We start from the raw sequence: 25475 nt of genomic DNA, 5'->3' as shown, positions 1-25475 counted from the left end.
GTTTAATCCAATATACTTCTGCATTTTTATTATGTGATATTCCCCCTAAATGGGACAAATAAGCCTTGCCCTTATCGATACTGCTTGCAGAAACCAAAGCACACCTCCTCTTTGCTATCACCACTGCAAAACAAGGGCAGGCAGAAAATGCTGGACCCCAGTGGAGGAGAGCAGAAAGCCTCCAGCCAGCCAAAACCTCCCTCCAGAGCCCTGCATTTAACTGGGCTCTTTATTTGCTTTGCTTCCATTTCCTCTGTTAATATATTCTGGCCTTTATTATGAAAAATGAGAGAGAAAAAAAAAAAAAGGAAAAAAAAAAAAAAAAAGGAGTATAGCAAAATAAGCTATTGAGAAACAAGCCTGGAAGGCAACTGGAATGAACTCTGAAGAAGTCATCAGCTACCTAGTCCTTTAAAAAAGCCCCAAAATGGGGAGGAGGGGATGGTGGTGGTGAAAAGAGTGTTTTCTTTTTGCAACTCAATCCAACCCAAAGCTTGTATAGTTTTAGAGATCAGAAGCACTGCTGGGCAATGCCAGCAGAGCAGGCTGGGCTCACAGGAGCTCTTCAACAAAGCAATTTAAGCCCCCGAGGGGCTACTTGCTGGACGGCCGCAGCAGTGGAGTGAGACCCCGTGGACACAGTCCCAGCTGCATTGATGGGCAGAAGGCTTTCGACAGAGGCAGGGGATAAACACACGTGTTTGGTGTGACAGCGCGTGGCATATGCAGGTTGCACATCTCAAGGGGATCTCAAACGGGAGCCATGATGCCACCAGCCTGGGGGGTGCCCAGCACCTCAGGTGGATGGGAGGAATCACTGCAGGTCCCTGCCCAAGCCTCCCTTCTCATCCCACCATGGCACCTTACCTTGGCTGGGGGAGACCACAACACCACAAGGCAATTGGTCTCCTGAAGTGCTTACACCAAAAATACAGATTCAGCCTCCCTGAAACACTTCATCAGCTCACAGCAGCTGAGTTAACTGCATGTCTAGGCTCCCACCAACATAAAATTCTCTGTTTTGGTTCTCTGCTAGAAGCACATGACTTGGTGAGCCAAAATTTATGAGTTCGTCACACCTTCAGAACAGAAGTAAGTTAAAAAGCTCAAACTCTAAATGAAACACTTTGTTTTGGAATGGAGCAGATTTTTCCCAGCTTCCAATTCATGGCAAATAAAAATGCAGAAATAAAAATGTGCTGATTTGGCTCAAACTGAAATGGACCCTCCTACATTTATTATTATTATTGTTGTTGTAACTGCTGGTGAACAAAAAAAAAATAATCAAAAAAACATATTTGCACAGGTGAGTCTGGGAGGCACTGCATATCCTAACACCCAGAGGTACTGATTCGATGCCTGCAGCCCGCACAGCCCAGGGCAGTGCTACCCCTGGTGCTTTACAGGGGAAAGCTGAGCCCATCGTGCATCCACCTTCCCAAGCAGAAAGGCAAGGAGAGAACATTGTTCCAGCAATATCCTACAACTCTGTGTTTTCTCACTTTCCCTTCTGCAACACTGAAATCAAATTTACAAAGCAGTGACAAGCAACATTTAAGTGTTTGTCATGGACATTTCATCCAGCAGACACTGGGAAACATGGTTTCACATTCCAGAGGCAGAAATGACTGTGTCCCTGCAAAGGCCAATTTACTCCTTATGTGCAAACATGAAAAACTGCTGAGAAAAAAATGCTTCAAATCTTTTTTACCTTCAGGAAGTAATAGCAATTACCATCGGTTACACAGCCATATTTCTTTCCCCTCCCCACCCAAACCTATTCACAAAATCTCATGCCCTGGATTAGATTTAGTTGAAAGAAAAGTAATGAGATTTGTGTTTCCTAGTGAATTAAATAGGAATTGCTCAACAGAATAATCCTAAAATACCAAATACCGCCTCATCCCACATGCTACTAATAGGTTTGTGTTCTAATGGCTTATTTAGAAAGAGGGACTTTTCTTAAATGACATCCTAATGATGTGCATTCAAGAACATGAGAGTATCTTTTCACTACTAAGGCTTTGTTGTGTTTTTTTTTCATTTTTGTTACAGAATTCTTAAAAAAAATAAAGAAAACATTTGACAAAGGTTTTGTGCTGCTCTGCAGTTAACTGAAAATTGAAAATACTAAATGCCAACATCTCCGAAAGTTGTATTTCTTGCTCTTGCTTATCTCGTGGTTGCTCCTGCAGAGGGTTGCAGTGCTGCTGCGGTGCCTGAGATCCAGGAAGGGTGAGGTGTGGGACTGAGCAACTCCCTACCTGTCAAAGCTATCCAAATTCCAGACATCTTTGATCTTATCTACTTTTCCCTCTGTTCAATGGTGCCAGAACTTTGCATACCAGGTCCCATGGACATCATGGACTGCAATTTTGTGCCAGGACTAATTTTGGGCATAGCCTACTTCATGCAACACTCACATAGATCATGCTGGTCCTGGCAGCACTACACAACCTTTCTCTTTCAGTCCTCTTGCCCAGACCCAGTGCTTGTCAGTCAGACCATGGCAGCCACCATCCTCTACAAACACACATGGTGCAAGGACCACGGTGCCCCCAGCTCAGCCCCCGCTGCTGCTCTGGTAGTGCAGGACCCACATGTAGCAATATCACCCAGGGATGAGGTTCGTACAGGACCTTCAGCTGACCTCAGTCTGCAACTCCCCCCCCTGTTTTAATTCATTTCCTTCAGAGAGTGAATAATCTGAGCCAGATCGGCATCAGCCTTAGAACTGCAGTGATTTCAGCCCATGCATCCACCACTGCAGTGGCTGCTCTGGCACTGAGGGCTCACAAAGCATTTTATGAACTACTCCTCTCTGCTTGGCTCTGGAGGGCTTTGCTGCACACACATTGCTCCTGGAAACATCCCCAGTATCTAGTGCCAGAGCAGAGAAGTGAAGGTGGCCGAGATCTCGCTACACCTGCATGGCCTTTGCTGCTGAAGCTCACCGGGGTCCTACATCAACATCCTCCAGGCACCACGGTCACCCTGCAAGATTGACACTCTTCATTTTCCCAGGCAGGCAGGAACTAAGACTGACTTCAAAGGGCTTGAGCTGATCCTCTTTGATGTCACCAAAGCTGGTCAAGCCTAAGAAAGCCATGTTCCCCCGCAGGGCTCCTGCTCCTTCCCCCAGAACCCAGCTGGCTGGTGACCGCAGTGCTGGGTCCTACAGAAGCTGTCAGTGGCTGCATGGGGTGCTGGCCACCTGCTCATTTTGCTCAGGGAAGTGCAGATCCAGCTCTGGATACACACACATATCACCTGCCCCTCCTGCCTTCCCCTGCTTTGAATTTTCAGGCAACTGCCCAGTGCAAACATGGGGAGAGAGGGAGAAGCAACAAACAGCCCTTGCTTCCTTTCCCTGACATTTGCACCTTTCTCTCTTCTCAAACTGAGCTGAGGTGATCTCAGGACCCACTGTCAGGCAAGAGAAACCTAGAAAAACAAACAAACAAACAAACAAAAAACATCAAAAAAAAACACAAAACTTCCAGCAGCAGCAGCTTCCCCCCATGGCAGCCAGAGAGCCAGAGGAATAGGGCTGGGGAACTGCTAGGGCTGTGTAACTCCTGGTGTCAGTTCAGTCTGCCACCCATCTGGACTTGCACCTCACCAAGTGACTTCTCACTCTGCCAAGCCACTGGCCTGCTCCTCAGGAAGATAAATGCAGCTTCCCGTTAGCAGGGGAAGAGGATGGGGGCCGCAGCAGGTGAGGGCAGGGATGCTGCCTGGTACCACCGAGCAGGTGCCCCAACAGCAGAACCAAGGGTGGAGCTGCTCACCTTGACATGGTATTGCTTTGCGCTGCATTTGAAATAAATACTTCTCTATCTGTTTGTTTCAAGCCAGCATGTGCAAAATAGCCAGCTGAAATACTCTCTGGATCACTGAGTTTTTCTCTGTGATATTCTTAGTGTTATGGCAAGTCAGCGTTCCCCCATGCCAGTCCCCCCCTATTATCAACACACCTAGCTGTGACCACAGGCACTGGAACATAGGGAATGGGGCTCAAAGCAAAAGCCAATGCTCACAGAGAGCGGGATCCATAGATGGTGTTTGATCAGAGGTATTGCAGCACCCAAAATAGCAGCAGATACATCACTCTCCTCTCCCTACATGAGTACCACTGCTGCTAGGTAAACTGAGGCACAAAACATCAGCGATGGCCAAAGTATCCCAGTGAAGAACTAGAAATAGATGTCTGTCAGTCCAGGTATCTAACTCCTAAAACTCATTATTTAGTAGGCAAAACTATTTTTGAACATTCCTCTCCAGAAAGCACTTGCACGCAGTACAGAACAGACGCTTTTTGCAGACATTCGTGGTTTGGTGAGGTGGCCGCCTCCACTGAGGCAAGGGAATTGATTCAAGGTTTGCTTGCAGTTTGCTACAACTTGATGAAATGTAACATGCTCAAAGACACAGTGAACCAACACAGCCAGGCTGAAATATCAACCTCTGCAAATTAAAGGGGCACCTGATACTCTACAGCCTCATGCCACAAAAACGGCGCACGGACCACGTGCAGATCATCGCATTAACCTCCAAATCCTTAAGTATCATGGTAATTGAAGGAGGCACACATGAGGCCTCACTATAAGACATGGTCTGTGTCAGCAGAGACCCAACAGTGCTCACAAGATCCTCAGGTCCAGCATTTCCCGTGGCTCCATCCTGTTCCTGCACTTGGCACCATCAGGACCAGTGCTCAGGTCCTCTTGCTCAGGTTGGTGCTGCGGAGATCCACTGCCATGCTGAGCTGTTCATCTTCCAAATCACCCTCTTGGCACCTTCTCCGGTCCCTTGGAGAGCCATGCATCACCCCCTGAGTCCAGTGCTGATAAGGAAGGCCCAGGAAATGAAATAAACACTGAGCCATGGTCAGGATGTTTAACGCAGCATAAAGCCAGGACAGAGGCTGGGTTCATGCCTCTGTGCAGTTACTTTTATGAGCCATTTCTTCCTGTTTAATTTGCAGATGGGGACCAATTGCTCTGACTCTCCAGAGCTTCTGTAGTTTCTGCAGATCTGAGGTTTCCCTGTGCTCAGGAAGAAGCTAGACAGTCAAGATGCTCAGACACTCAGGTCAATAAAACATCATCATCACTCCCATTTCCATGATGGAAAAGCCATTCCCAGAGAGCTTCAACCTGAAAGTTCTGCTCATGTAGCACTGCCTGCCCTATTCAGTCCCAAAAGCCACCGAGATGGACCAGAAAGAATTGGTGAGTGTCTGATGGGGTGTGCAGACAGGGCACAGATGGCAACCATGGTATTTGTTTTCCTTTTCTTCCTGGTCCCATCTACCCACAGGGGTCTGGGATGCCATGACCCTACCCTGGTCCCCGTCCTCCCATTGACAGCTAGAAGCCACTGCCTAGGGAGTACGTTTCTGAAGCAATAAGCTAACAGGTAAGGATAAGATCTCTGAGTCCACAGAACAACACTTAATGATACAAAAGTGACTTGCCAAAGCCAGGAGTTTAATGCAAAGGAGTGAAGGAACCTGAAAAATTAATGATCTGGCTGAGAAGCCTGCATGAAAAATTAAAAAATCCATATTAAAATTTGTATAAACGTGTCAGAGCAAGATTTAAATGCATTTTAAAGTATGCTTAGCTCTGGATCTGAATCTGCTCTGTTTCCGTGGCCCGGGGCAACGCAGGCAGTAAACGTTTTCTTACTGCACTGAGGGGCCCGCGCGCATGTGAGCACAAACGTCTGAGGCAGCCTGAGCAGCACCAGCCCAGAACAAGCCGTAGGAGCCAAACCAGCAGATTTGGAAGGGGATGGATGAAGACGCAGCCTGCAGCCCCCTTCCCAAAACCATCTTCATCCAGCTTAAAGATCCTCTGCTACAATAAACCAGAAACCCCCGAGTCCAAACCAAGGGTATCTGAGTCTCCACCACTAATAACTTGCTCGCCAGCCTGTTCCAGTAACTATGTCAGCATAGTTGGAGTTCAAACAATCTCTTTAATTGTTGTCCAGATGGCATCCCTGTAATTGTAATTTGTTGGCAGCCAACCTCATTTTATTTATACTCCCTTGCTTTAAGGACTCTTCCCTTGGAGATAATGCTGATGCCTGGTCCTGTATTTTGGGGGCAGGGGAATCAGGTGGAACATCTCCCCTTTTGGCCACATGGTCCTGGTGCCCCAGGAAGAGGCGACATGGGATGGGGACAACAGAGCCTTTGCAAGCCCTTCCCAAAAGGTACACCCAAAACACTTTTGTCCCACCAGGTAATCCACCTGCTACTCTGGGTAGGGCTTGGGCTGCAATGTGTTGGAGAAATACTTTCTGTTCTGAAGTTTTGCCCCAATCCATAGCTTTCTGCCACCTCTCTCCTGAGGATTTCAGTCTTGCTGAGGTGCTGGAGAAAACTCAGTTCTGGCCTGCAAGCCCTGATGGTCCCTAAGGCAATGCAGCAGGTAAAATCCACAAGAGAGGTTCTTCTGCGAAACACAGAGCCAGTCCTCCCTGGGCTCAGCCACTCTGGTTGTCCAAGCACCCTGCTGGCTGTTTGGGGTGGGAACTGCCACTCATTTTAGCTGAAGAAACTTTCCTTGAGTTCAGATAGGAGAGGTTGGTGACTTGGGGGCTGGCTGGATAGACAACTATCTGTCTGGGACATGCACGACGTGCTGCCACGTTGTGCAGAGTGGGGGAAAAACTTCACAAGGGCAGCACAGGAGATCTCTTATGCACCACCCATCCATTATGAGTATAAATCACTCCTTCTGTGAACTCCTTCGAAGCTCACCAAGGGTAAGCCAGCACACAGCCTGGGGCATTTGCTCCATCAGCAGCTCTGCTCCTCCTCTGGACACACACAGGCTGGAGCAAATTTGCACCTTGCAGTAAAACAATACTAAGCAGAATATTAATACTGCACCGATTTTTATGATTTTTTAAATGCAGGCTGCTTCATACCTGAAAATACCAAGTCCCAAAGAAACACCACACTGTAATTAAAATACATAACTGGAAAACCAGCAGAAGGAGATCAGCAGAAGTCAGAGATAAAGCTGCTTCTGTCCACAGAAGAATCTGCATAGTGATGCTGCAGTTTTATATTCAGAGACACGAAACACTATTAAAGCCCAATATAAACCATAAATTATTCCATTTCCAGCCATGATCACTCACAACGGAGACACTGTGGATAAGCCTCTTTTTTTAAAACAGAACTCTGCGAAAGAGAAAATAAGCTTTATACAGTTTCATCCACTTAATTAACAGGCTGCTCGCAGAGCTTACACTCAAGCGGGGTCTCAGAGAACCTGTACCCATGTGCAAATCCATGGCTTATAGTGCATCCCAGCATGGCTCCCCCTTGCTATTTCCCCTATGCCAGCACAGTCCTTGCATCTCCAGCCTCACTACCAGTATGCTCATCCTCCCCCCCCTCCCCCCTTATTTCTCTCTTTCCACTCTCCCAAGTGTTTTTTTTTTTTTTTTCCATGGGCAAAAAGCCGAGCAGAGCAGACGCAGCCTTGTTGCTGCTACATGAGTCAGTCAAGTGACTAATGCCTCTCCCTTTGGGTTTCCCTCCTCGAGCACACTGCTGCTCCCAACCACTGTTGACCTCACCTGGGACATCAAAGCTGATCAGTGCCCTCTGCCATACAGCAGCCAGCTGGCTGCCAGGCTGGAGGGGCCCTGGCTGCCCCTCTACCTCCTGTGCCCAGCAGCGGGATTGAAATCCCTGCTCGCAAACAGGTTGGAGAAAATCGACAGCTGGAGAGAGATATGAGGAGTTGCAGGGCAACCCAGACTCTCCAGCATGCATGAGACTGTTTGCTGAGCTGTCCTGATAACATGGGAGTGAAAGAGGATCTGGATCAGCCACAGTCACTGTGGCTAATGGGGTTTCTACTAAACAACCCCCAACTGAGACCAGAAGGTAACAGCACTCCGCAGCATCAGGGTCCCTCTCTTTCCAGGACTTGTATCATCCAAGGACCATCATATCAGACATCACAAGAGGGTAAACACCCCTGGTTTTGGCCTTATTTTCAGAGACAGGGCTAGAACAGCATGGCTGCAGTGGCAACGTGTGACTGTTTTGCCCGGTGTGCCACCAGCCCCTTGACCAACCACCTCACTGTGCTGCTGGGACTCCAGAAACTCCCAGCACACCTTCAGCCACTTGTCATTGCCTGCTTTATTGGCATGCGGGAGCCAACTACTAATTTAAAATCCATATGGCCATCATTTAGCCGTGGCCTTTAATTATTTCAAGAGCTGTTTTCCAATGTACTCTGCAGCCACTCTCTGTTGACTTCTACACAGAAGCCCAGGAAACAGCAACCCAGTTGAGACCTTCTGCAGGTGGCAGAACGGGGGTGCAGGAAAGAGGCAGAAACCAGGTAAAGCACATCCTGCAATGTGGTGTATAAACTATAATGATATCAAAGTCCCTAGATTCTTGCCTTGAAGCTTACTGCATCCCAGACTCATGAAGTTTTGTCCCCACCTCATGGGATGCTCTGCCGACATCTCCAGTTTAGACAGGCAAAGCCATACACTGGCATTTGCACTCAGGGTGTCAACCATAAGGACTGCATCAGGCTGGTCAGCCTGATGTCTACAACCAAAAAAAAAAAACATCTCTCAACCTAGAAAAAGCCTTGAAGGTACCACAGACCCCACCTGGGGCAGTTCCTATATGGTCTAAGTCACTAGATGCCAATAACTTCCCTGCTGCCACACAGCAAGGATCGTTTCCGCATGGGCACTGCTGATTTCAGAAAAATCTGGGTCATGCAAGGATTTGTCATGATGTCTTTCTGGACAAATAGCTGCTGCTGTGGTCCACATTTGGGTTTCCTCTGCAAAGCGCTCTGACTATAATTCATTTCACAGACACTTTCTGCAAAGACTACTTATAATGCATGTGCCTTCCTTCAGGTGATATTTGTCAGATTCCTACTATGGAAATGTTTTTACCTCCTGACAATACCCTTTAGATAGTGCCTATGGAGGTGGATGACTCAAGCTTGACATGATGATTTCCATCCACCATTTTTTATTAAAAATACTCCTAGCAGTTTGCAACATGAAGACAGAAGCTGGACTTAAAAGGAATGTGGAAACCACAGAGTATGCACAAACTGTGCCACAATTTTATGTCAACCAACAACAGCCCAAAAAGCTACATGCAAAATAGTTCCTCCCAGCCCTAATTTGTAATCTCCTGCTCAGAAATCGCTAAGCATATGGCAATAATATTCATCTGAGATCCCACCACACTCCATGGTCCCTGGGAGACAGGTTATGGATGGCCTGCCACTTTCAACTTCATCATTTACTTGGTGTTACAAAGTTAAGTATCGCCTAATATAGCTTTCTGTGAGTTAATTCCCTTTGTGACGGTGACAGCTTCTAAAAACCCTCACGCTACTACAGCACTGCAAATAGCAAACACCGCTGCTAGGAATAGACAAGCCATCAGCAGAGTGACCTGCTATCTCTCCAGCTTCTTTCCTTGCTGCCAGCATAGTATTTAAAGCAGGATGGAAAAAAACAGAGCAGAGTTGAAGCTGACAGATGGCTGATTCAAGTTGGGAAAGTTTTCATAGGAGGAAAATAACCAGTGGGAGAAGCAGCAGAGCAGCACCCAAGGCACACTGCTCTGAACTGCGAGTGTTCAACCAAAAAACCTGGGCTCTTTCCCCGTTACGTTGCATGAGGTCAGAAATATTTTTCATTTCATGATCTCCATATTATCCTTCATACCTCGCATGCAGGCTGCAAACACATGGCATTTGTCGGTATGTGTTGCAGGGACACGTAGTGGCAGCAATGCTGTGTCCCAGCTGGGCTGTGCAGCACCTTCTCCCTGCAGCAGCCCAGAGCTCACGTTTGCAGAAATCCTTCATAAAGCAAACAGCACTGAGATGTGCAATGCTAGACACAAAAAAACAAACAAACAAACAAACAAACAAACAAAAACAGCTGGGAAAAAAAAAAAAAAAAAAAAAAAAAAGGAAAGAAAAAAGAAAAAAAGAAAAAAACCCTGACACTTGTAGGATCCTCAAGTGCACAGGAGCATAATAGAAAATTCCTATTGACTTCCCCAGGAAGAGCGTCAAACCTTTAATGCTTTAATGCGTGTGACTGGAATTTGTCAATAGACTGGGACTCCCTTGGGATCAAAATCTCATTGAAAAAGAAACCACAGGGAATTTGGCACCTCTTTCCCAGCCTATGTGATTAAATGCAAATATGTTATTGGCATAGAGCTATCACAGCTTAATATATCCACAAAGCTCCCATACAGTGACATTAACTTCTCAAGGAAGAACATTTTGTTACTCACCCTGAGATAATTCATGCTCAAAGACAGGAAGGCTATTTCTGTTTTGGGTTTGGACAGTGAGCAGTGCTACCTTCAGCACAGCTGGGCACTAATCAAGTACTAGTGACAAATCCCAGTAAAATAGCGACTGCCAACTTAATATTGCATATGATTTCCAATGGATAGGCTGTGCTCTGCTAGCTAGCACACAGAAAAACATCTCCAGTATCTTATGCTGCTCTGGCTTTAGCGGATGTGAATGAATTCAGTGCCACTTCTGCATTCACAGGTGGAAAAAAAATGGCCTGAGGTTGAGCTCTTCTCTGCTAAGCTAAGAACTGGGGCATATCTTCGTGGCAAAGATATAAAGCCCTTGAAAATCGGTGTTTGTAAAGCAAAAGGCTGTCAGAAAAAAATATAACTAAATTCTAACAAGGAGCCTGTGCTTAACAGCCAGAGAATAAATGGATGATAAGTTAAAGAGCTCTAACCATTCTCCTGAAGAACGAGGGGGATACTCTTTGTGAGCAGACATGAATGAAATCTGCTGCTCTCCAATTCAATAGCACAGTTATAATAGGGCACAGACCAAATTAAATGGATGCAGCACTCGCATTAGCAGCGACTTGGTCACTGCCTTCTCAAAAGACAGCTCCTCTACGTGTAATTCACTTCATTTGCTGTTAATTAACGGCGATGACCCACAGTGTCTCGAGCGCTGGTTACTCCTCGGGGAAGGCAGGTTCCCACACTGCTGCTCCCAACCCAGAGATTCCACTGGGACGGTGATGCTGAGTGGGCTGCAGAGGCTTGCAAACCACCCAACGTGGCTTGGGGAGACAGGAGGGAGACACGGGAAGGATGGGAATGGGGCTGAGCTTCTGCATGTGACCTTTCTTCCCACATCCAGACACAGACCTTTTCCGTGCAAACAGAAAAAAATCAAAGAGGAGTTTCCCTCTCACGACAGGATCACCACAAGTGTGGGCTACAGCCCTGATGCCACTTGAATCAGCTCTTGACATCTGTATACAAATCTCAAAGGCAGTTATAGCAGAAGTGCTCTAATCAGGTAGGCACAGCAGAGAAACCTTTGTTCTCTGAATTTAAAATAAACAAGACCTCGTCCAATGTTGTCCTGTCTGTGTGCAGCCAACCCCTCTCATCCTGAACAGAGACAACAGCTAAAGGATACACAGAAGCAGAGCCAGTTCACTTCTGTTAGAAAACACAAAATCTTCAAGCAATGCTCCAGTAACCTGGGAGAAGTGCCCAGAAGATGCCTCTGCAACCCTTGTTTGCCTTGGGTCCCAGCTTGGCTGCACTGAAAGTGGTTTCTCACACGACTCATCTCACCTGAAATGCTTTCTGCACATACATATCGGGGAAGAAGAGAGGCAGTGACAAATACTCTGAGAGCATTCTGTTTCTACATTAGGTAAGTTATTACAAAGTTTGCAAAACCAAAGCTGAAGGTTCACGGTTGAAAATGCTTGAAAACTGAAGTCTGATTCACTAAGTGCAGGTGAAATGAGGGACGGAGGGCAGAAATGTTGGCTTTCTGTTTTGCCAAAATGCTCCCAACCTGTCCTGGAAGGGCTGTTTCCACCTTGCACCATTCCCTTGCTCATTTACTCATCAAGTTCTCCACCGAGAACGCTGGCTATGATCGTAGCTTGTACCAAATGTCCACTGGGAAGCAAACCAAAAGCTTCGAATTGTTCCACAGCCCTCAAAGACCAGCTGTCAACAACATTAACTTTTGCTTAGAAATGACCCTAGTGAGCCACAAATTGTCTAGAAAAGGAGACTTTCCCGCCATGAACCAGACTGGGAGTCTACCTGGCCTCACATCCTGTCTGCAGGGCAGAAGGGAGAAGCAACCACCAGCTTCCAGAGGGGAAAAATGGTGGAGATCCTACAGGCAGCAGATGTGGATGACTTTCCTGATAACCTTTGCCAGTCTGAGACCGGTCTGTGCTCCAAATCATTGACCTGGAAAGGGGAATTTTAAAGCTCTTTCCAGCTTCCTAAGCCACAAGCCACCTCTGAGCATCTTGTTACACTGTGAAATAGAGAGAAGCCTCCCTTTTGAAAGGGCACAAAGCAAATGAGAAGACTTTCTCAGGAAGAGAGATTCAGCTCTGCAGGTTCCTGGGGAAAGGCTGAAGACATCTTAATACAAACATATTAGTTCCACTTTTTCTCTTACCAATTTTGCCAATAAAAAGCAGCCTTACTTTTTCAAAAACTGCTTTATTTCTAGGCAGAAGGACAATATCAGAGTTTAAAATCAGCCCTCAGCTCCAAACATAACTGTGGTTGGGGACTGTTTTTTGTCCCAGATCTGCTGAGCCATCTCACTTCCCACTTGCCTTTCACTCCTTGTTTCAAGGGGAGAGCACTTTTCAGGTTATTGCACGGCAATGCTACCAAGAAGGTGAAAACAAGCCTTTCCAGTTCTGAGCCCCCTTGGAAAAAAGCAATGACATTGCTCACCATCCAATTCCTCCACAGAGATATTTGCTAGCTGTTCACTGTCGCTGCCGGCGGAGAGCGATCGGTTCAGGTAGTTGCCTTTGTACAACAAGCCAGCTGTTACATGGTGGAATGGCATCTTCTCCCTGGGCACAAGAGAAAAGGGAAGAGAAAGGCTTATTTTAATTATTTCTCATTGCTTTCTCTGAACAGTGCAATAGCCTGCCTTGAAAGAGCAGCCGGACCAGTCTTCTGAATCCTACACCAGGGAACGTGCACCAAAGTTGGGTGCATGACTGATGGATTGCAGATTTTATTTAGGTCTGAAACAGGAGCTAAACAATCAGGGGGGAAAAATCAGCAGCTTCTTTATGCAGGGCAAGAGTTAGCAGAGACTGAGCAGTAGTGCCTTAGGAAAATATGAGTCTCTAACAGTCATATTGCAGCTTTCAGCATAGAGATATAGTATTTGATAATAATTATATAGTGCATAGGGGTCTACACTGACATGCAATTAAAAAGCCACAGGCTCCAGCAGCATGATTTCCAGAGTCATGAAGGGTCTGGACGCCAGCATCTGACCCCGCTCTGGAGCGCTGGGACCCCTTGGATGGATCAGCCCTTGAGCAAGACACAAGTTGCAGCAGTGCCTCCAATCCAGACTTCAGTGGCCCTTGCCGAAAGAAGAAAATTCACATTCGAGTAGGGCCCAACAAAGAACATTTTCATCTCACAAATATGACAGCTAAGAAAAAATACTGCTCGTTGGGAGACTGTAGCAGGAAACTGTTTGCAAACTTAGCAGGTATAAACACCGCAGCCTAGTGAAGGGCAGCCATCTGCACAGACAAAAGTGGAAATTACTGTCAGCAGCACTTACACATTGATTTAGGATACACAAGAAAGAGGCAAGTTTGCCAAAGTCAATTGAAATATTAAGAGGAAGATTTGTCATACCCTTGGCTGGTTTCAATCAGCGAAGCCCCATCATGGGCCTATTGCATTTTATACTGTAGGGTTCCCGCAGCTCTAAATCAGAGAAGCCAACAGAGCCACCCAGGCACCACTAGGGATCTGGCTGTGGGTCTCCACCATGGCTGGAGCGTGGCCAGGCTGCATGGTTCAGTGCAGACCACAAATATATGCTTACACGGCAGCTTTGGCAGAGCACACTCCTTCACACCTGCAGGGGACGTGGCCCCTTCAGAAACAAGCTCCAAGGACATCCGCACTCTAGCCATGCCAGGACACCAAGGTTTCTTGGCTATAAAGAGGTAAGTACCACCTACTGCAGCACTCCCCAGCCAACACTACAATTACGAAGATGATCTGGCTCTTCCACAGCCTTACGTTCCCACAACAGTCAATAAAACAGATATATATATACACATACACATCTAATATACACACATATCCAAGTACCACTTCGGCAACAAGTGACTTGTTGCTTCACTGAGTTAGTAAAAGCTTTAATAGACTCACCAAGAGCAAACTAACCTCGAGACAGCGGAGAGGGAAGAAAAGCCATGAGGTTTCTTTCACATTGCTTAGCACGTCCCTAGAATCTCTCTCACAGTAATTATGTAAATAAATCCTAATCGTAATTTTAAGTATTTTTATTTGGGAGCCAGTTTCTTCAGCAGCACATTAGAAACCGTAAACAAGGTTTTCTTTTTCATTAAGCATATCTGTAATTTCCCAGCACTTGCCAATTAATGTATTTCATTCTGATAGTTGCTCACTCTGACATATTGCTCTGCACAAAGACAGCGATTTTTCCTTCCCACAGAACGACATGCGGCCGATGTCAGCTTTGGTGCTGTCTTGGATCCCAACAAGCAGGGCTGGAGAGACACTTCCAGCACTTTGCGCCACCCTCATTACCTTCCAGCCCCACCATAAAGCATTCAGACAGAAATCGATCCAGGCTTTCTCTCCATAATCACAAGCCCGATGTAAAAGCAATTACATTGCTTTTCAAAACCCTACCAAATTAAAGAGAGATTTAAATCTATCGCCCGCAGCAGACCAGGCGGAGCTGCGTGCAATAAGCCCATGAGCTGCGGCCGGCTGTGATGCAGTGGCAGCACCGGCACCCACGCGGGACTCACCCATGGCCAGAGGAAGGGCATGGAGTGTATTTCAGGGCACTAAAGCATTCCTGAAATTGCGCTTGCTTCTATAAGCATTAAAACAAAATAAAACGAACAAACAAAACTAAAAAAAAAAAAAAAAAAAAAAAAGCATCTCCCCTGAGGGCTGAAGTACCTAAAAGCAGCCCCCACCTGGGATCTAGTAATGCATTTTAATACCGTGTGGGACCCATGATATCCCAGAGTGAGAAATTTTGGATTTAGTTCAACCACCTAGGTATATTATTTTTTCAAAAGCGCCAACATTATTCAACAGAAACCCTGCAGAGCTGCTGGAATTCAGCAGCTCTCAGCCTGCCTCCAGCTTTAAGAAGAGATGCTCAAAGCCAGCCCAGCAGCAGCTCCGGAGCCAGACATCCACAGGAGGACATGCAGCCACCATTCAAGAGCACAAAGGGTCCTGCAGATGGGACCCATCTGTCAGCACAGAACTTGCACAGGGGGAGAAAATGGCCGAAATGGGCATCGTAAGGTGTGGGCCATGGGAGAGCTCAAAGCACAGCATCATGTTTTGCAAAGCACCATGTGTTGAAGTACGTAAAAAGCTTAATGGAAATATGTAGGTGCCCGATGTCAGTGTGGGAACAAAAGGTCTGACCTAGCACAGACCTGCTTGGTCCAAATTATTTCTGGATTTAGCCAAAAGGCCTGTGTTAGAAATATAGGAACTTTAAGCTGGCCTGCAGCTGCCCCATCTATTGCCAACTGAGATCCCAGCAAACTCAAACCATAAATGAACTGGTGATGATGGGACTGCCATGCACCACGGTGATGCCCATCCCAGCTGCATGACTGGCAGTGATGCTGATTTTCAGGATGCTGAGCACTTCCTCCTACTTCAATGTGTTAAATTTGCAACAACGTACACCCTCATCCTCTGGATGGGTGCAGGGAAGATGCCCCAGCTCTTGCCCATTTTACGGAGCTGTACCTGACCTTGAGGACACTGGTAAGCAGCATTGTTTGCTCCCTGTCTCCTACAGACACATTTCCCACAAAGCACATTGCAAACTGAAAGAGGTTTCAAAGGCATAGTGGGATTTCAAAGCAACAAAATCTCATTGAATAATATGAAAACATTGACATTTAACCAAAAAAAAACCTCAAAGAACCCATAAACGTGTGTATGGAAATGTTACCATGGTACCTTGCCAAGGTTTCAGTCTCTGCGCCAAGCTCACCAGCAGGTTACATCCCCCGTAACGCCCGGCAGCAGCACTGCCAGCCTTTCCTTTCAGCACAACCACATTTGTGAAATTTATAAGATGTTCGTAAGCAATTTTCCATCAGAAAAAAAAAGGCAGTTACACGATGCTCACATGTCTACACTCACTCCAGTTTGCATTCTTCCCCAGCTCTTGTGATATGTTTTTTAAAAAGGCTTTCACACCCAATTGAAAATCTACACAGCTATTAAACTGGAAGGTTTAGCTTAAGCATCAGTGAACGAGATGGAATTGGGATCAATTTGTATCGATCCTGGATGTCCCCTGGTAGTTACCAATTTGGAAAAGATTTCTTGCTAACCTCTTTCCCACCTCTTCCTACATACAGCACAAAATGATGCCCAGAGGTTGATCCTGGTTTTACAGCCTCAGGCTCATGACATACATCACTTGCACTGTCTGGCCTGGACCGTGTATTTGCCTTCTGTATTCAGCTGTAATTTGGTGGGTCTGGGCTGCTGCCCAGGGAGTTGTATGGCACCTGGGCTAACGTCCCATCTTGGATGCTGACCAGCCCCACAACCACTGACCAGACAGAAACAATGCTGGTGAGGACTGGTGGGAATGTGGTAAGACTGAGGTGTCCATCTCTCCCATAAATCTGGCTGAAGCTGAGCAGAGGATTCAAGCTGATGGTATGTGAAAACACACACATGGGTGGGCAAGCACACACGTGCAGTACAATAGTGTAAACTTCATTTTCATAGGGATAAAATATACAGGAATCCATAGAAAACCCATGAAGCAACTGGATGGTAGGGAAACCAAAACAGTAGGTGTAAAATCTTACAACTCTGCCCAAAAATCCTTATAAAAGTCATCAATTGAAGTAATGGCAATAATGATGCTTCTTCCTGGACAGAGCAACATTATAACATCTAAGGCAAATAAGAGTGGTGACTTCCAAAAATGTCCCTCCTTTTCCCCAGAGCTGAATGATTGCCATTATCTTTCCAGGCAGGCTGTGTAATAACTCACACTTTTTAGCTGGATCCAAAAGGAAAAGCAAATAGAGTCCTATGTACCACCTGGGAAATTCCTGGGCAATTTAATCCTCTGTGCTCCAGGCATAACACATCAGACAGGGGACAACAGCATCTTTCCAAAGAGTCTTCATTACTATTCTGATCTGTTTTTCTTTCCCTGCTGCCCATGCCTCTCACCCAGGCAGGCAGCAACAGCTGAGGGATGCAGCCAGCCCCTGCTCTCTGGCATGGGAGCAACAGCACTGGACTAAATCCATACGTCTCTGCTTGTAGCCAATATATTTAAAGGAAAGCAAGTCAAGCGTTTTGTTGCAGACACGTGGCTTTGGCAAAATCCTTCTGCTAGGAAGAGCACTAAGTCACTCTGTACCTTATCACCTGCGTTTGCTATTGCTAACAATAGGTTCAGAGAGAGGGTTTTTTAATTATTTTGTGCAAAAACTTGGCACCTCCAGTAAAATATGAGCCCGAGCTACCAAAGGAAAGCCTGAAGGGCTCAAAGAATCTCATTTTGGTGCGGGGAGAAGCTCTGAGGATGTGGGGAAGGGGAGCACATCAAGAGCTCTGTAATGAGGTGTGGGGATTTAAGCTCCCACAATAAAATGCAGAAGTCTTATTTAATCAGTCTCAACTCAGGTGTGTAAAGAGACGAAGGAATGAAAAGCGTGCTCAGGCAGATGGCTTTTTCTGTAGCTACAAAATCAATATGAGTGGGTCTTGGAAGGGCGCCTTGGGATTGAGAAAAATAAGGTCTGGTGCAAGGGAGCCTCAAAAGGAAAGCCCTAAAATAGATCCTTCCAGGGAGGAAAGTCTTTGAGGAAGTTCTGGCTATTGATACCAAATAAAGTCAAATCCCCCCATAACACATGGAAAAGAACATTTGTGCCATATACAAGCAGATCTATTGCAGGAAGAGAAAGACAAGAACTTCCCCGCTCCTGGTCTGCTGCTGCAGCCTGCATAGAGCAATAAACACACCGGGCCATTTTGGAAAGCCAAATTTCCTCAGACTGTAATGCAAAATCAGTGGGCTGTGAGTGCAAATGAGCCCTAAAGCTTCCTCTGAAAGGGTTTTGTTTCTAGTTCTGGCAAACAGGACTACTCCCACTTTCCGAGAGCAGGGTTGCTAATCAGAAGCTAGACATTGTATTTACACTCTGTGCTATGTAATATTTTCATAGAGCAAATCCATCCAGTTTCATTCCACACCTTTTACCAGGATATAAAGACTGCAAACATGAGACCCTAACCCACAGCATGCATGCACATGAGCTGCACCATGCATTTGCTGGTGGTGATGCTGGTACAGGTTAAAGCTGGCTCCCAGGGACCACTTCCAGCTCTGGCCATATGTGTCCCCATCCTAACCACACAATACATGGCATTTGTGCTGGATGAGATTATTTATTTGCATTAGCTTAAGAAAATATTCCCATTTCAGAAAATGACCAAAGAAAATCCCTTTGGCTGATATTGGGTTGGGACACTAGCAATAAAGTTCCCCATGGTGATAGTGGGTAAAAGGACTTTATAAACCTTGGGCCACTTTCAGAATTTAAGGATGTAACCATGGAAGAAGTCCTCTGAAATGAAGAAAACAAGCTCTGAGTGACAAGCCTAATGGCCACAGAGGCACTTCACAAGCCACAAACTTCCAGGTTTGAAAACTACAAAGCAGTAGGCACTTCAGATGGTTTTGCACTCTCCACCTTCTCCAGAATATCTGACAATTAAGAAGAAGAGGAAGGTCACTTTTAAAAACATCACAATGCTAAACAACTGAAGCTGCACAGCTGCCTTTGAATCCTGCATGGCAGAAAGGAAGAGCTGAGGATGCCAGGTCAAGTATAAAATAATGCACGTTTCCTTCTGAATGCTGAACATGTGAGAACACAGTGGGATAGCTATAAATCACAGTTGTTGTTTGTTATTTTTTAACTATGGCCCAGGCTGATCCTCAGCTTAAACCGCCAGGAGGAGAGGGCTGCAGTGACCTGATAGCTCCGTACCCACAGGGCAAGCACATCACAGAAAAGGGTATAAAGATGCTTTTCCATTCCCAAACAGGCTTAAACTTGCCGTCACAACCAACTCACCAGCATTTCATCCATTCACACAACCTTCTCAGTCTCCAAACCCATTCACAGACAGCAATCCCAAGCTTTTTGTCTTCCTTCTCCCACTTTCTGCCATTTCTGCAGCCCCCTACCTCTGGCTGCAGGGGTGGAGTTCAGCCATGGTTAGTCCAAAATTTCCAATTTCACATAAACCACAGCTGTCTTTGAAAGCTGACATTAAAAAGCAAAAGAAAAGTCAACAATGCAACAAAAACCCAAACCTTCCTCTCTCCCCCTTCCTCTTAAAATTCACCTGAAAAATGGAAAAAAAAGGCAGTCTTGGAAATGGAGCTTTTAGCCCTCGGCAGGCTGTGGTGTGTGAGCACCAGCCTCCCATCCCCTTCTGTAGGCACGGCTCCTCTACAAGGAGGCTGGACCTGTAGTGTGCATCAGGCAGGCACTGCCAAACAAACAAATAAACAAACAAAAACAGAGAAACAAACAAACAAAAACATAAAAAACATTGTTTGAGGACACAGTAAGGCTTTATGAGAGGAAAAAATGCAGGCTACTAAAAAGCTTTAAAATCTAAAGGTGAAAGGCTTCCATGATGGGAAGATGAGGCTATAAACATGCAAACTAGAAATTAAGCAAGAGTTTTTAATGGCGCAGGTGATTAACCGTTGGAACAAACTACCAGGACAAGTGACACATTGCTATCTCCCAGACAAGACCAGATGTCTTGCTGGAAGACATGCTTTAGCCAAGCGCAAGCTACTGCACTCAGTGCTGGAGGTAACCGGGTGAAATCTAACGGCTTGTGACGCATCATTTTCCAGATGAGATGATCATAAAATTATGATCATAGAATCAGATCATAGAATCACAGAATGGCTTGGGTTGGAAGGGATCTTAAAGGTCATCCAGTTCCAACTGGGATGCCAAGCAGGCAGGGATGCCACCCACCAGATCAGGTTGCCCAGGGCTTCATCCAACCTGGCCTTGAAAACCTCTAGGGATGGGGCATCCACAGCTTCTCTTGGGCCTTAAAATCCAGAAGTCTGTGCAGACACCCAAAGGGACTGAGCAGCCTCGAGGCCAAGATGAGAACACACTGAATAGAACCATCAGCCATGCTCTCCTCCCTGGGCATTGTCCCAGCCTCCTTCTACCTCACCTTTGCTTTGCCTTTCCCTACCAAAGCTATGCAGCTAACACTGCCAAAGAGACCAAAGCCACTGCGTGTCCTTCCCAGCAATCTGAAAGTTCTCCTCCCACCCTCACCCAGTCCTCAGCTTGCCTGGTACTCAGGAGACAGGGCCATGGGCAGAGTCAGCACATGGCACATTAGGCTGAGCACGCATCGCATGTCAATGGTGCAGGCAAGGCTTTGTGCCGTCATCCACATCTTTTCAGACCATGTCACGCAGCCCTTCAACGGTCCACACTGCTTAAATACAAAAATATCAGATTTCTTGCTTAGCTTATTTCTTTCAGAGTGGGAGACACCGGCACAACAAGGTAACACAGAACTAATTACCCTGCGTGTGTCATCACACAGGGAAACGAGGTCCTTGCTGTCAGTGAGAGAAAAAGGACAGCAGAGCTTTTAGCTGAGATGAAGAGAACATCAGAACAGCCAGAAATGTCACTTGTGCATCTCTAGTCCCTCCGTAATGCATTTCTACATGTTCCTCTGCTCTGTTCAATGGGCTTCTCCTTCACTAACAACTCTTGGGTGTTTGCTTATCGAGAGTGTCTTGGGGACAGTGTTCTGAGCATGCTCCTGTTCACTTACTCATGTCCAGTTGCCTTCATTTCACATGCATAAATCAGACATGAAGACATTATTAGAAGCAATTGCTGGCACCCCCAGCACACTGAGCAAGCATCCTATTTAAGAAAACAATATACAATGGATTATTCATAACAGACTGAGTGCGTCACAGATGAGTAATTATAAACATGAAATATATCAATAATGACAATTTTTACAGCAGATTTAACAAAGCAACACACTACAAATACCCTGTTGGTTGCTTATGTATTATTAATGAAATGCCAAAACATTTAGTTTTTTTAATAGGACAATTCATTACTCCCAATAAATGTGACTTATGCCAGGCCTCTTCTTTAAAGGAGCCTTTGGACATCTGGTGAGGGTTCATTTTTAACAGCACTAGCTGATGGTTCCTACAGAAACTTTCCTTGGAGCTATGAGGATGGGAGCCTTCAACATATATAAATGAGACAGAAAGTAATTAAAGTGGAGAGGGTAATCACAACACTGGAATAATTTTAGTATAACTTGAGGTGGATCATATTATAAGATTCAAACTGATATACACTCCAAGCACTTCTCCACCCCAGACATCCAGGGCTGTTAGTTTCTTTGGTAAAGTGTCTTCACACGCACAGTATGACCCAACTTTAAAACACAATCCAGACTGCAATGCCTTACAAACCCAGTCTGCTGGAGAGGATCAGCTGACCCCAGTGAACACCCACCCCAACAAGAAGTTTTCAGAATCACGTCATTAATAATAATGAGGCTAGTTATTACCAATTACTATTATGCCAGGAACTGGGTATGATAGGAAAGGGTTCAAAGGCTGTTGCAGTCATGGCACCACTTTGCAGAAAACTGGAAATATCAGCTGCATTTGGAAGCACAGGATGCGTTGCATTACAAAGAAGGCAACCAGGGTAACTTTGCCCATCCACAGCAGCTGCTTAAAGCCAACCACAAGTCCATTTAGCTGCTTATGGGACAAGTATATAGGTAGAGCCCAAACCTGCCATGTCCTCCATCTGTGCACAGCAGTGGGGAGGGATGGCTGCTGTCAAAGCCCTGGAGCAAAGATGCTGCAAATCACTGAAGCACTCCCTGAACTCAGATCTGAGCACATGCTAGAGCACCTTGTCTCCCAAGACCTTGATTCACAAGTAAGCAGACCCTACCAGAGAGAGCTCAGCAGCCCTGAGAAACTCTGCGCTTCTTTCTTTTCCAGCTACCGGTCTTTGGAAGATTATAGCAAAGCTGTTCCAAGAAACCAAAATACTGCTGGAGCGCAGTATTTAGCTCTTGGGGTGGCACAAATTACAGCATCCTTATTTTTATGTCAGTATTTATTTGAAGGAAATGTACAACAGAAATCTGACACTAGCTGTATTTTAAACCCACGAGCACTCTGTAAACAAGCTAGACCCAGAGAGATTTGTATGTTTCTTCTTGAAACATAAGGAGAACCACCGAGACTGAATAATTGAAAACAGTTACAGAGACTTCGTTTCCTTGTTTTTCCTGGGATTTGTTCTTGGGCTGGCTGCTCCCAACCTCAATACCTGGCAGGGATGATCAACTATTTGGAATCTCATTAGCATAATAGTTGACAGCTCTCCGTGGGGGATCACTGCCCTGGAGGAGGTCACCAATATGCAGAAAAAAAGAGTGTGGAGGGCATTTCTCTTCAAATGCAGTTTTTAAAAGGGGTCAGAACAGAGCATCTAAGATCAAGTATGAATACATAAATATATCTCAACTCATTATTATGACAATTTTGGTAGCATCTTTCATCTAGAGAGGTCCTCAGACCCTTGGAGAAGCTTGCAAATAGGCTGCACAGATATGTCTGGGTCTTCACATGCATGTCCACAGGGACACGCTTGACCTGGGGGCTGCAGCAATCATGGGAGGTGATGGTAAAACTCCAGTTACCTTCACTGGGACAGGTTGCAAGCATCAGCAGTGCTGGCTCAAGCCAATGGGCTATTTATGGAGCTGTTTGCCTATGGCTTTGCAGAATTGGGTAAACCTTCAAAACGATCCTGGTATCTATGCAAACTATGCAAACTATGCAGCTATGGTCCTGCAAATAGAGGAGAATGAAGAAAACCTCATTAAACTGGATCAATCTCAGAGCAGGGGCGGGCTCGCCCGCAATTCATTAACTTCAGTGAGTCTCTGCCCTACTGACCCCTTTGCAGAATCAGGCCCCTGGCTGGAAGCGAGTACAAACACAAAGAGAATTTAGGTTAGGAAGGAATTAAACCGAACTGGAATTTGTGCAGGATATCAGCAGTGTCTGTTCCCTCAGCTATTCCCTTCTTGTAAGGGATGCGACCAAGCGAGCTCTCAGTTTCTTGGGCTCCCTCACGTCCCTGTTTCTAGGTGTTGGCATCAGGGAATAAAGATCCTGAGGAAACTGCTTGCACACACACACTCTCTCTGCACACACATGCCCACCGCGCTGTCATCTACAGCATCCCACCCAAGCGTCCTCCTGACTCTGCAGGAGACAGAGCCTGCAGGCAGGCTCTGTAGCTTGTCAAAGGCAAAAGAGATGGATTTTGACCCTTACTGCACTTACAAATATCCCAAACCGTTCTGCAGAATGAACTGCAGATATCTCAGGGAAGAACTCAAGGAAGAACTACCACAACCATGCATGATAACAATGGAAGTCCAGGAGGGAAAGGCAAGGGGTGTTTTGGAGAGCCCCAGGCAGCAGCGGCAGCACTGAGCTCCCCCAGTGTGGCTGTGCACCTCATTGCTGGGGCTCGGGGACAGCAGGGGGCCGCTGCACCTTGGCACCCCGCTCTGAGACCCCTGCACCCTGCCAGGCACCCACTGATGCTGCAGGACCCCAGCCCCAAGCAGCTGCAACCTGCATGCAGGCTGCCCAGCTGGATTTCATGGGGCATGGGGAGGTGTGTGCTGCCTGAAAGGCTGAAAGCCTCAGCTGCGAGCAGACTTAATGACAGCACGCAGTGCAGACATCTAAGGTTGTTTTTTTTTATCACACTATAAAAATGTATATACAATTATGCCCTGTAAGCCTCCGCAAGCAGATATTAAGTTCAAGGAATGAAAGGGCAGTTTTAGAACCACCCACTGAATTTCTATACATTTTCCGTGTCCTACCCGTGGACTTCAGGTTCAACAGACTAAATCCATGCTGTGACTTTAATTACCATTGCTTAAAGCCTTTATTTGGAGAAACATTTTCATATTTTTGTGCTTTTATCAAAGTAGACTGCCTTTAATTAAAAGCAGACCTGTAAAATGGTTTGCTTCTAATGCCCTCTTTTCACGATAGCCCAAGTACTATTGCATAATACCCCGTATTTACTTCAGTTTCTTGCTTACACTTTTTACACTAACCACATTTACAGGTTAAAAATACAATTAAAGACTATCCAGTCTTGCAAAGCTTCTCCATACATATCACTTCCCCCTTAACAGCTGAGGTAACTGACATATCTTTAGCTGTAGCCTGTGTAAAACCGAATAAAACTGACTTGGCATTGTTTACAGGACCCATAAAAAAATCATTTTAGTTTACCTTAGCAACCCACCTGGCTAAAATGAATGCTCTCAAACCCATTCTACATTGCCAACATATTCTGAAAAGGCACTGCCTGTTTCATTTTACCTCTCCAAATAGACTGCCTGCCATATTTCATGCTGAATCAATAAAGTTATATGTGCACAAATCGACTAAAATGATGTTTACTGGTATTTCTAATACAAGTAGTTTTTCAATGGGTATTTTGTTCAGCTTACAATAACTCTGGAAGATAAAACATGCATAGTACTATCATCTCAATACTGGTCAGACAATGATTTTGCTTAGAAATTAGGTCGTTTAAAGAAAAATAAAATGAGAGGACTTGCATTGCATTATAACTTACAGAGGAACGTTTCCTGGAGGCTGTATGAGATGCACAGGACCAGCCATTTAAATGTATTGAGACTGGGCTGGGGATTTATTCTGTTGATGGAAAGCCTGGACAAGTGGCCACAAAAACGTTGTTTATATATTCATCTATATTTATATATACATCCATATATCTTGATATGGTAGGAATAAGCTGCATCAGCAAGCACATTATGATTGGATAAAAACTGCATGATAATGAAGTCAGAGAGTGAGAGTACAGCGAGAGGAGGTACAACCTGGTCTTCCCATGCAGCCGACATAGGAAAGGAAGATTTTGTCTAAATTAGCCTTTGTACAAGCTATTTCTTTAAGTTTTGGTGGGTTTGGTTGTTTTGTTTTTCTTTCTTTTTCTTTCTTTTTCTTTTCTTTTTGCAAGATTCAATATCAAGGAGATGCTCTGAAAGTGCTTTTGTTCATGTTCACTGATGAAATCCATCAGTTTGCAGGATCAAGCCCTGGCCTGGTTCTGCCCCACTGGGAAGTTAAAGGAAGGTGCTGCACTAGCAGCACGAGGTCTGCACGCTCCCTCAGAGTGCA

General features: G+C 45.7%; 1 protein-coding gene across 1 annotated transcript in view; it reads right to left on the bottom strand.

The window, feature by feature from the left end:
* CALN1 (calneuron 1) overlaps positions 1-25475 on the bottom strand; it is a 125050-nt gene that overhangs the window by 97516 nt on the left and 2059 nt on the right. The window contains exon 2 of the mRNA XM_032200984.1: positions 12815-12939. Within this exon, the coding sequence (XP_032056875.1) occupies positions 12815-12932 (118 nt within the window). The 5' untranslated portion in view covers positions 12933-12939. The remainder of the gene's footprint in view (positions 1-12814; positions 12940-25475) is intronic.

The sequence above is a fragment of the Aythya fuligula genome, chromosome 20, assembly GCF_009819795.1.
Source record: "Aythya fuligula isolate bAytFul2 chromosome 20, bAytFul2.pri, whole genome shotgun sequence".
NCBI classification, from domain to species: Eukaryota; Metazoa; Chordata; class Aves; order Anseriformes; family Anatidae; genus Aythya; species Aythya fuligula.
Note: the sequence above shows the minus strand (reverse complement) of the source record. Positions and strands in the feature narration are given on the sequence as shown.